The sequence below is a fragment of the Dendrobates tinctorius genome, unplaced genomic scaffold (genome assembly GCF_039654945.1).
Source record: "Dendrobates tinctorius isolate UK_male_01 unplaced genomic scaffold, ASM3965494v1 ptg000181l, whole genome shotgun sequence".
In the NCBI taxonomy this organism is placed as follows: Eukaryota; Metazoa; Chordata; class Amphibia; order Anura; family Dendrobatidae; genus Dendrobates; species Dendrobates tinctorius.
Window position 1 is genome coordinate 2,146,841 of NW_027361848.1, and position 12,361 is coordinate 2,159,201.

General features: G+C 45.5%; 1 protein-coding gene across 1 annotated transcript in view; it reads right to left on the bottom strand.

Moving 5' to 3' along the window:
• Positions 1-12,361, bottom strand: part of LOC141054931 (pecanex-like protein 2) — a 2,173,030-nt gene that overhangs the window by 1,840,647 nt on the left and 320,022 nt on the right. Inside the window, exon 4 of the mRNA XM_073551818.1 lies at positions 2,545-2,581. Coding sequence (XP_073407919.1) covers positions 2,545-2,581 — 37 coding nt within the window. The remainder of the gene's footprint in view (positions 1-2,544; positions 2,582-12,361) is intronic.

Here is a 12,361-nt window from a genome sequence, read left to right on the forward strand (position 1 = left end):
GAGCGGTGAACGCACTTTATTTTAATTTTATTTAGTGCGTTCCACCGCTCATAACATAATACTTGTGCCCGGGTCTGGCTAGGGATGGCAGATCAGCAGCAGCTGTTACAGCTTGTGCGTCAGCTCGAGGCTCGTCTTGCTACTCTTGAGAGGTCTCTCGCATCTGCGCAGGCTACAGATGCTGCCATCCAGGCACTCACAGATGCGGTAGGACGTATGTCCATGTCCACCCTTGCACCGACAGTTACCCACCTCCCGTTGCCCGATAAATATGCTGGGGATGGCGCCTCCTGTAGGGGTTTTATCAGCTAATGCTCGATACACCTGGAGCTGCTGGCTGCGCAATTCCCTACGGAGCGGGCCAAGGTGGCTTTTGTTATCTCCCTACTGTCGGGCAAGGCGCTGGAATGGGCTACGCCTCTGTGGGAGCGTGGTGACCCCGAGATTCGGTCCGCGGCTAACTTGCTAACTGCCATCAGGCAAGTTTTTCTCTGTCTCTGGGTCACGCATGTTACGTCCCTGCAGTTGGTCTTGGGTTCCGGCGCGATCGGTCCATGCGGATCGGTTCGTCCGGGCCTTTTATGCTCGGTATCCTGGGAAGCCTGGGGGTCCGGTGGCCCCCCTTGAGAGGAGGGTACTGTCATGACCCAGGTCGGGGCTTAATTCTTGCTCTTCTTTCCCCAGCCTGGTCATGGAGGAGTTAAATTTTCCTGCCTCTCTTTGGTTCTTCGGTGGCTATTTATTGGTACTGTTTTTGATAGCCTTTGTCAGTGATAGTTCTGGTCCTTAGCTTGAACAGATGATCCGTATACCCTAGTGATCCTTCCTTTTGCCTCTGACTTCCTGTGTGTGTGTCTGACCTTTTCCCTATCCCTGTCCTTGTGTTCGCTTGGCGATTTCCCTACAGTGTATGACTCAGCTTGAACTCTGAACTCCACCTCTGGTTTGTCTCTGGTACTACGTTCCCCTACTGACTTTTGACCCACTGGCTTGTACCTCGATTCCGCTTTCCGTTTTTGGATACCGCGCTCCCGTTTGGCTCGGACTTTTGGCTTGTCCCTGACCTCGTGCATTGCTGTGACCTTTGGTACTTAATCTTCCTGTTTGTTGCTGACTGCGGCCTGTCTGACTACTCAGCCATCTTCTGGTGGCAGCTTACACTTCTGCACCGTGGTGCTGCACAGTAAGTGCAACCCTTTTTTCCTGTAACAGCGCCCCCTGGCGGTGGCTGCGTGCAACTGCTCTGCAGTTGCATTACAGCAATATTCCTCCACCAGGCGGTCTCCTTGCTGAAGTTGGCATAGAGAAGACTCAGCCAGGGAGACGCGATAAGGGTCATCAAACACAAGGCCCAGAGCCTGAATATATCCCTCTATTGTCTGGAGTGACTGAGTCAGATGGGAGAGAAAATGCCCATGCTTGTGAGTCACCCTGAAGAAGCAAGATTACTATCCCCACCCGTTGCTCCTCTGTACCTGAGGATACCAGACGCAACCAGAAATAAAGTTTACAGGCCTCATGGAACACAACAAACTTGTCACGCCCCCCCAAAGAACCTGACTAGCAACGCAACCTTGAGCTCCACAATGGTTTGTCTGAAGGGCGATATCCCCAGACCAGATGTAACAACCAATGTGTGCAAATCCACCACCTCCAAACTGAGCTGCTGCAACTGCCATGTCAGAGCTGAGATAGGATCCATCATGGATCAGAAAAACTGATTACGGTCTGAGTTAATGTCACGATTCGACTGGGGAGTGACATGGGACCAGGGGCACCTTTCCTTGCCCTACCAAAAGGGGGCGCCCTAGCTTGCACTGTTCCCGAGGATACTTCAGATGGCAAAGATGCTGGGGCCTCCACCCATGCTTTTTCTCCTACAACAGCCCTTCCTCTGTCTCCTTCCCCCACCCGTAGAAGAGAGGCGCTATTGTGTACCGAAGTACACCAACCCGACAGACAGGGGCACAAAGACAAGGGTAGAAAGAAAACTACACACACACACAAAATATACACTCACATATAACAGAGGTATTCACTAGGGTGTGTAGGGAGGGGAAGAAAGTAAAACGGGAAAGGATAAGGAATTTCCAAGCGTACAAACCAAGCAACAGTCGCTAAAAAACTCCTCCAGTTCTCCTTCATAACACCAACTTCTCCCACTCCAGATCTATGTAGCTAATGCTAACTCAGACAAGGACTTGGTAATCAAGCCCAGATTTTATAGGGGAGATGAGTGGCTAACTAAGCACAGCTGAATGCAGGAATTTCCAACATGGCCGATTAACCACTGTTCTGCTGAAAGATTCAAACACGTTTAATACCCTGGAGAATTGCTTCTTCTCAGCGGCGGAGTAGGAGCTACCAGACACTGCGGTCTTCTGGCTTTGCTCTGTTGCAGTAACCCTGTGACATAACCTCATTGATAACATGCCATGTGTTTATGCTTGCTGTGCTCATACTACAAAGAGATACTTTGCCCTAGTAATGTGATATGGTGTATATATTTGTTACAACTGTTAAAAATCAAATAAACATAAAAACCTTTTAACTCTTTCTGGTTATCCAGCGTCTGTATCACCTAAAAAGGTAAAAAAAAAATTATCATTTATATAGCAACGTCGTAGAAATTACAAAAGTACATATATGGATATATTAAGTATATAAGCAAGTGACATATCTTCAGCAGAGATTTCTGCAAATAAAAATTAATTCCAAACATGAGTTGAGTGGAGTTGTTTCTGCTGCATGTAAGAAAATTGCTCACTATGTACACATGGAAATTCCAGACATGTATTTTATCCCCGCTAACCAGATTTTTAATAGACTAAGAAGGTCCACGAATAGAAGAGATTAAAAAAAATGGAAAAGCTAATAAAAAAACAGTCAAAACAAATGTACCAAATATAATCAAGCACGCAAATAAACAATAGGGATGCAAATTTTAAAAAATGTACATTTTATTAAATGAAGTAATTCAGATGTAGAAATATTTAAACAAATAATGTACAGTAAATGCCTTCAACATTCATGTGAGTGCTGATTGTATGTTTTAAGGCATTTTTATTACTTACTGCAAAGTCAAAAGTTTACATACACTGAGGCTACTTTCACACTTGCTTTGTTTTGCAGCGCGTTTTTCCCCGCAAAAAAAGCATTGAAAAAATGCATACAAAAGCATACAACTGCTGCGTTTTTTTCAAGCATTTTTATGAGCATGCATGAAAAAAACGCAGCGTTTTATGCGTTTGTATGCGTTTTAGTGCGTTTTTACCGTGTTTGCGTTTTTTCCAAACATTAGGTGGCCCCTCACACTAACCCAAACCATGACTTTACTAGCCCTGACCCTAACCCTTAACCAAACCATACTAACCCTAACCCAAACCCTAAACCCTAACTAACCCTAAACCCTAACTAACCCTAAACCCTAACTAACCCTAACCCTAAACCCCCTTAACTAACCCTAACTCTAACCCAAACCCCTAAATTCCATGGTTAACAAAAAAAACGCATGCGCAAAAAAACGCATACATAAGCATGCCAATGCGCACCCATAGACTTATAATGGGTCTCTTGCTGTAAAAAAACGCATTGCGCGCGCATGCGTTTTTTTTAAGGCAAGTCGGACGCCCAAAAAATGCAACAGGATGCATTTTGTGCGCCCGAGCGCATACCGAAAAAAAAAAACCGCATGCGCGCAAAAACGCATACAAACACATGTGTATGCGCACATAAGCGCATCCCATGCAAAGTATAGGAAAAAAAACGCATGCGTTTTTTAGTGCTAAAATACAGCGCAAAAAAACGCAAGTGTGAAACCAGCCTGAGATTACTGTGGCTTTAAACAATTTTGGGCTGCCCATGTGATGATGTCATGTGTTTGGAAGCTACTGATAGATTCTTTGGCAACAACTGATCTAATTAGAGACACAAATGTGGATGTATTTTAATGTACACCTGAAAAACACTGTTTCTTTGTGCTGCACCATGAATTGTGAACTTGCACAAGTCTGGCTCATCTTTGGGTACAATTTAAAGATGCCTGAAGGTGTCTTGTTTATCTGTTCAAACAATTATACGCAAGTACAAACAAGATGGGAATGTCTAGTCATCATACCGCTCAGGAAGGTGACAAATTCTGTGTCCCAGAGATGAACGTGCTTTGGTCCGACATGTGCATATAAGCCCAAGAACAAAAGCAAAAGGCCTTGCGAAGATGAATAGCGCAAGCTGATAAGATTGTGTCAATAAGGCCTGTTATGAATGAGTCACCGAAGGAGGAAAAAACAAAAATACAAGCCAAGTCCAGAAAACTGGAGAGGTTGGTAGCTATCGGATTGCAGACCCCTGATCCTATCCACAACAACTAACAGTATTCGTGGGGGGTTCCTACGATGCCCTAGACCCCTCGATCACAGCCGGAGAACTAAATAGGCCTAAAGAAAGAAAGGGGAAATCTAAACTGCCCCAGAGCAGACCCCAAAGCAATAGGCAGCCCCCAACATATAATGATGGTGAAGCAAGATGAAAACACTAACACAGATAGAAAGATAGGTTGAGCAAACGATGGGGCCCAAGCTAACTAAAAAGGACAGGATAGAAAAGCTGCTGTCTGCAATCCGTAAAAAAACCCTACCAAAAAATGTCCCAACCGTCTGATAGGAAAAACAGGCCCTGAAGTCGCTAGGACTTCAAAAAGACTATATCAGCACTCAGGTAAATTCTGAAGACAGAGCAAAGAGACAAACTGATCAGAGACAAAAATGGAACTCCGCACACCCCCGACCGGGGATGGCTGAACTCCAAAAAACAAGGTAAACAAAACTAATAATTTCAATAGCAGACCAAAAAACTTATCTTTGGGAAGCAGGAATCAGACTGGTCTCCAAGAATCCAGCAGAGAAATCACCAGCGACTCAGAAGGGCGTCGGCTGCCTTATATCCAGTCAGAATTTCCTGTTACCCAGTCATCATCTACCAGATCAGGTGTTTGGTAATCAGCCTCACTACCTTCCTTCACCAGAAGAGGGAGTTCATCAGACATCGACGGTGAAGGGGAAAATGAACTCACAACAAAGGCCGCTCTGCCAGGAAGAAGCCATTACTCCAAAAGAAACATAAGAAGCCAGATTAATGTTTGCAAAAGCACACAGGAACAATTACCTTAATTTTTGGAGACATGTCCAGTGTTCTGTTGAAGCTAAAATTGATCTTTTTGGGCATAATGACCATCGTTACGTTTGGAGGAAAAAAGGAGAAGCTTGGATGCCTATGAACACCATCCCAACTGTGAAACACGGGGGTGGTAGCATCATGTTGTGGGGTTGTTTTGCTGCTGGAGGGAATGGTGCACTTCACAGAATAGATGGCATCATGAGAAAAAGCTTGGGCAGAAATGGGTCTTCCAGATGGACAATGACCCAAAGCATACTGCCAAGATGGTAACAAAGTGGCTTAAGGATAACAAAGTCAATGTTTTGTAGTGGCCATCACAAAGCTCTGATCTCAATCCTATTAAAAATGTATGGGCAAAGTTGAAAAGGCAGGTGGGAGCAAGGCGAGCTACAAACCTGGATCAGTTACACCAGTTTTATCAGGAGGAATGGGCCCAAATTCCAACCAAGTATTGTGAGAAGCTTGTGGAAGGATATCCCAAATGTTTTACCTAAAGCCTCTTTCACACTTCAGTTTTTTGTGTCCTTTAAAATCCGCCAAAAAGGCGGAAAAGCGGATCCGTTCGTAACTGATGTGAACGGATGCCACAGGATCCGTTTTGTGACGGATCTGGAGAATGAGGAATTTTAAAGGAACCGCTGGCCGGGAAGGGGAGAGAGAGAGAGAGAGAGAGAGAGAGAGAGAGAGAGAGAATTTTTTTTTCGTCCGCCAGAAAGGATTTCAGGGTTAATTTTCTCCCTGAGTTCCTTTCTCCGGGCATGCACAATGGAAAATGCGGATCCAACAACAAAAAAAAACGTTGCAAGGTCCGTCCAGGCATGCCGAAGGATGAAAAAAATTTGGCGGATCCTCACAAAAACGGATCCAACGGATGGCCATCCGTCAAGATCCGCCAGTAATGCAACTCAATGGGGAAAATCGGATCCGCAAAAAAAAAATGGCGGATCCGTTTTTTTCAAAACCTGGCGGATTTTGACTGATGGTCAAAAACGGAAGTGTGAAAGAGGCCTAAGGGCAATGGTACCAAATACTAATGAAATGTAGTAAACTTTTGATTTTGCAGTAAGTAATAAAAATGCCTTAAAAACAGTCTCGCTCATATTAATAATTATGGTAATCCTAATTGACCTAAAAAGGGAAAGGATTATTCAGATTTCATGTCAGATATTGAGGAAATGTGTCTTTTTATATAGCGTATGTAAACTTCTGGTATATTTGCATGCTAAAATAACTAAGTAGTGCTTAACTTGTCATTTTAAACATTGCTTCGTCTGTCCTTGAAACTGTGATATTCTCATAGACACAATTAGTTTCCAAGATATAATGCACATGAATCTAATACCTATACTAGGCTTTAAAGGGGTTTTCCACATTGTTTATGAAACATTGTAAAGCTTATCAGATATGAAGAAACTCCATAGTTTACTTTCTGTGAAAATTCTCTTGTTTCTGAGATGTCACAAGTAGTGATTTGACCTAATCCTTCTCACTTCCTGCTAAAGTCCATTCAAACATACAGTAGATTTCCTATTTGTGCTTTGAACGGCTAACGTAGCTATTCAACAGTGTGCTCGGAATTGTGATTTCATAGGGAGCATGACCTTACAAGTTGTGAATGACTGGGGACATAGACAGGAAGAGAAGAGAGACATTGCATCTTCATACAAAATAAGTAATCTTAGCAACTTGTCCAGAGTACTAGATTACATACTATACTACATGAATACAATGTTTGCCTCATTGCTTGCTTGCTTGCAATACAATGTGTCTGTGAGGTGCCAGTCTCAGCACCCAGAACTTTATTTTCTGTAACATAGACTGCGCAAAAGTGTCATTACAGTACACATAGCTCCCACCTAGGGTCCGACTGAGCCACCGGAGAACTGAATGATTCTCCGGTGGGCCCAGGCACTGACACCTGCTGATATACAGGGCCAGCAGCTGCCTAGTGCCCCCGCTGCTCCAGTGGCGTGTCACTAATAGCGGCACACCACGCAACTGCTATGGGGTTCCCTGGTGCCAGCAGAGCAGCAGCAGGTGACAGGAAGCCAAAGCGTGTTTCCGCTGCTAAAGAGAAATGAATATTCATGCTTCCCCATGCCCCATGGGCGTGAAGAGGAGTGAATATTCATTTCACTTTAATAGCGGGCAGTGTTTGCTGCAGGCTGCGGCTAACACTGCCCGCTATCAGGGCCCACAGACCAAGGCCCCCGCTCCCCCAGGGGCCCTCAGCCCACGTGGCCCTCAGCCCACGTGGCCGCTATGGGGCCATAAGTAGTGATGAGCGAACATGCTCGCCACTACTCGTTACTCGCCCGAGTATCGCTATACTCGTGGTACTCGGCGAGCGCTGAGCATTTCTGGGATTATTTGGCGGGAGCATGGGTCTCCGCCCTGCAATTTTGGTGCTCTTTAGAGTGCCAGTCAACATGCAGGGGTTGTCTACCACGCACTGTAATGCTGCAGCCATCTTTGTTGTGGTATTACAGTGATTGGCTGGCCACACAGGGTAATCAGGTCTATAACAGACCTGTCGCCGCCCTGCTCGTCACAGTCATGTCCGGAATCAGACAGTGTAGGGAGAGCTGCTTCTGAGATAGGGACAGATTTGTGCTTTTATTAGTTAGTCTGGGTATACCATCCTAGAATCCACAAATCCAGCTAAACCAACAGTCCTTCTAAGGTCTAATTACGGGGTATATAGATAATAATAATAATAATCTTTATTTATATAGCGCCAACATATTCCGCAGCGCTTTACAGTTTAACAGTTTCAAAACACAAGTCATAAGTAACAACGTTAACAATACGATAATTAAAGCAAAATAAGATGAAATAAGACGACCCTGCTTGTGAGAGCTTACAATCTACCATGAGGTGAGGGAGATACAAAGTACAGGTGTGTATTTACAATTGTATATTTACAATGAAGGTCCAGCCATCTTGAGGGAATGAAGGATGGATGGAGATGGTGAATGGGCTATACACGCACACTTACACATAGAATGACTTTGATTAAGTCGCTCTGAATAAATGTGTTTTGAGGGAGCACCTAAAACTATGCAAATTGTGGATAGTCCTAATTTCTTGGGTTAGAGCATTCCAGAGGATAGAAGCAGCACGGGAGAAGTCTTGGAGTCGGGAGTGGGAGGTACGGATTAGTGCAGAGGTAAGTCGAAAGTCGTTTGCAGAGCGCAGCGATCGGCTAGGCTGATAGACAGAAATGAGGGAGGAGATGTAGGGGGGTGCCGCACCATGGAGAGCTTTGTGGGTGAGAACAAGTACTTTGAATTGGATCCTATAATGAATGGGCAGCCAGTGTAATGACTGACGAAGAGCGGACACGTCCGAGTACCGATTAGCCAGATGGACGACCCTGGCTGCTGCATAAAGTATGGAATGGAGAGGGGATAGTCGAGTGACGGGGAGGCCAATTAATAGAGTGTTGCAGTAATCCAGGCGGGAGTGGATCAATGCTACAGTGAGGGTTTTTGTTGTTTCCATGGTGAGAAAAGGGCGGATTCTAGAGATGTTCTTTAGGTGTAAGCGGCAAGAGCGGGCAAGAGATTGTATATGGGATGTGAAGGAGAGATTGGTGTCAAACATAACACCCAGACAGTGCGCCTGCTACCGGGGAGTTGTATAGATTGCAGTGCTAGGTAGGCAGTGAGTGTATGTGGGTATATAGATACCATTGCATACATCAAAAGGGTTCATTACTGTCTGCTGCTGTTGACTATTACATACTGTATATACCTAGCTCCAAGTATCAGTGGCTAGGAATATTTTTTTTTTTTGCACCTCAATCCTGATTATTTTATTCCAAAGCAATCCAGAGCCATTTTTTTCTCCATTTGCTTCTTGACACTACAGACTACAGCCAGATCCTTTTAACACTACAGCGTGAAAATCCAGCAATTTTAAACGGATTTGCCCGTGCCAGCCCTCCAATCTGAGTGTGAAGAAAATTCTGGCATTTGTTGTGGCACTGTAGTATTTTTTGAGTGTCTTCTAAAATTTTATGACACCATTTTTCAGCCCAAAAAATTTTTAGCTGGCAAAGAAATATTTATGTAGCAAAAAATTATTTAGTTTGACTAAAAATATGTATCTAGCAAAAAAATATTTATCTGTTCAAAATATATTTAGCTACGGTCATATACAGTATTTAACACTGTGTTTTGTCTGCCACACGCAGCGCATATCATTGCACTAAATCTTTTATAATTTTAGACCTCCAAAGAATTTTTTTTGTAGTGTCATAGCCAACTTATTGACAAAATATTTTTTGTAGCCAAAAAAAAATACAGGCCACATATTGATGACTGTGGTGTCTCAGTCAAACACCAGATCTATCTGTGGCCTACATATTGTGCCATTTCAGAGTTGTATTCCACTGTATTTGCTGTCTGTGACCCTATTTCTATACACTATTTTGGGATACAAAATTTTTAAAATACAGGGCAGATATTGAACAGTCTGTTATCTCAGTCAAACACCATATTTATCTGTGGCCTACATATTGTGCCATTTCAGGGCTACATTCCACTGTATTTGCTGTCTGTGACCCTATTTCTATATACTATTTTGGGGTTGAAAATTTAAAAATACAGGACACATAATGAAGAGTGTGGTATCTCAGTCAAACGCCATATTTATCTGTGGCCTACATATTGTGCCATTTCAGGGCTACATTCCACTGTATTTCCTGTCTGTAACCCTATTTCTATGCACTATTTTGGGGTTGAAAATTTAAAATTACAGACCACATATTCAACAGTCTGGTATCTCCATCAAATGCCAGATCTATCTGTGGCCTACAAATTGTGGCATTTCAGGTCTACATTCTACTGTTTTTGCTGTGTCTTACCCTAGTTATTGACACCACTTTGCTAACCAAAAATAAATTTTTACCTACAGTCCACATATTTTAAACTGTGGTTTTCCTGCCATACAAGTTCGCTCCCAATTCAGCCATTTATAGTGAACATGGAAAATATTGTAGTCCATTTAAAATGGGCAAGGCGCATGGCAAGGGATGGGGAAGTAGACGTGATGGTGCATGCAGAGGCTGAGGCCATGGCCATGGCCAAGCTCAAATTGTGCCACAACAAACACCTCCATCTTTTCGCATGACCTTCCTGACCCAATTACTAGGGGACCACAGCAGGACAGCACTATTGAAACCAGAGCAGTGTGAAACGGTTGTTGGTTGGATGGCGGATAATGCTTCCAGTCAGTTTGCCACCACCACCACTACCCTGTCTTCCACACGGTCAAGTCTGAATAGCTGTGAGTTTGGGCCGCATATTCCTCACCCTGATCCTCCTCCTCCCACCATGCCAAGTGCCCGGAGACAACTGATCCCACACTTGGACACTCTGAAGAGTAGTTCACTTTTCCGTTTATAGATTTGGGCCTCTTGTCCGGTCCACTTGAAGCGGGGCAAGATGAGATCGCAGGTAGCGACGCCCAAATATTTGTGCACACGAAGGCGATGGAGGGAATGTGTCACAAGAGGTGGATGATGATGAGACACAATTGCCAGCTAGTCAGGAGGAGGACCAGGGTGCGAAAGTGGAATCCGAGGAGGTGGATGATATAGTAACTGACAAAACCTGACAGGAAGACATGCAGAGTGAGGACAGCAGCACACAGGGGGAAGGAGGCGTAGCACCCCAACAGGCAGGAAGAAGCAGTGTGTTGGCTGCAGACAGAAGGCAGGAAACCGTTTCTCGTAACACCAGCACAATGAAAGTTGGCAGTACAACTGTTCGGTCTTCCAGAGTCTGGTTGTTTTTTAAAGACTCTGCCGATAACCCCAAACATGTCATTTGCACCACCTGCCATGCCCACATCAGCAGGGGTAGTAAAACTATCAGCCTGACCACTACCAGCATGATCAGGCACATGGCAGCAAAGCACCCGAGTTTGTGGGCTGAACCACAGGCTTCAGGAACAGTTTCTGTGGGTGAAAACACTGCTTCTTCCACTGTTGTGCGTGCAAGCCAATCCCCTGTCCACGCTGTGTAGGGGAAGTGGACTGACCTATGGACCTGTCTGCAGCAGGAGGGTTAATGTACAATGTGCTGGACATGGACTGCTGTATATGAAGGTGGGAGACAGCTAGACAGAAGAGAAGAATGGTGAAGTACTGAGTTTTGCCACTAGCGGGAGACCAAGGACAGTAGAAACAGAAGAAGGTGTAGTACTGCAGTTTGGCCACAAGATGGGAGCAGAGAGCAGTGAGAAAAGGGCTTTACATCAGCTTAAGGCTAAGAAACTGCACAGTCATGGGGGGCGGGGTTACAATAGCTCTAGAGGGGAATTCCGGGGGGAGGGGAATAAATAGTTGTAGAGTTCCAGAAGAGTCAGTCCTGGGATAGGAGCTACAAGGAGGAAGAGACAGAAGGAGGAGATGGACAGAGAACAAGCTCCAGCAGGGACTGAGGAGGAAGACAGTCAGGGGGGTGGCCCTGACAAGAGGAGCCACAGAACAGAGACAACCAGAGGTACCACAAACGGACGGACTCGGACGGGTGAAGCGCTGTGCTTGTAGGCCTAGGGCAGCCACAGTGAAAGAGCCGCAAGGGACATCAATTAGGAAAAGGAAGGAAGTGAAGGTACCCGGACCTGTGTGCAGAGTCGAGTAGCTGCTGTGCGGTGCTGCGGGTCGTCAAGAGGACAGCCAATAAAGAGGACCTGTTGGACGCACTTCAGTCTCTGTCGCAGTCTGTTCACGGCGGAAAGAGGACCACCCCTCAGTTGGCCCACATACCTACATTTGGCGTAGATGGCAGGATCATCACCGCCAATACACCATCTTCAGCGGTAAGCCTGCACCGAAGATCTAAAGGACCCAAGCTGAACGGGTTGAAGGTTTCCCCTGCGGATTACAAAATTGGACTGTCAGGGGCAGCTAAGCTGAGCTCATCCCTGGAACACTGCTGGGAAAGCTGGGTACCCTCCCACGTTAAAGGACTACAGCGAGAGCTGGAAGCAGTTGCCAGAGCAGCAAGCACTCACCCGTCCTGGAGATCTGCAGCAGATGGAGGCCCCGACAGCTGGATCCGTGGAGCTGGAGCCGGAGGAGGAAACAGAGGAGCACTTGCCCGCGGCCCAGGCTGTGTCAGAGCAGCCGCCGGAGGAACTGTTACCGACACTCCCTGCGGGACCATCGGGCCTG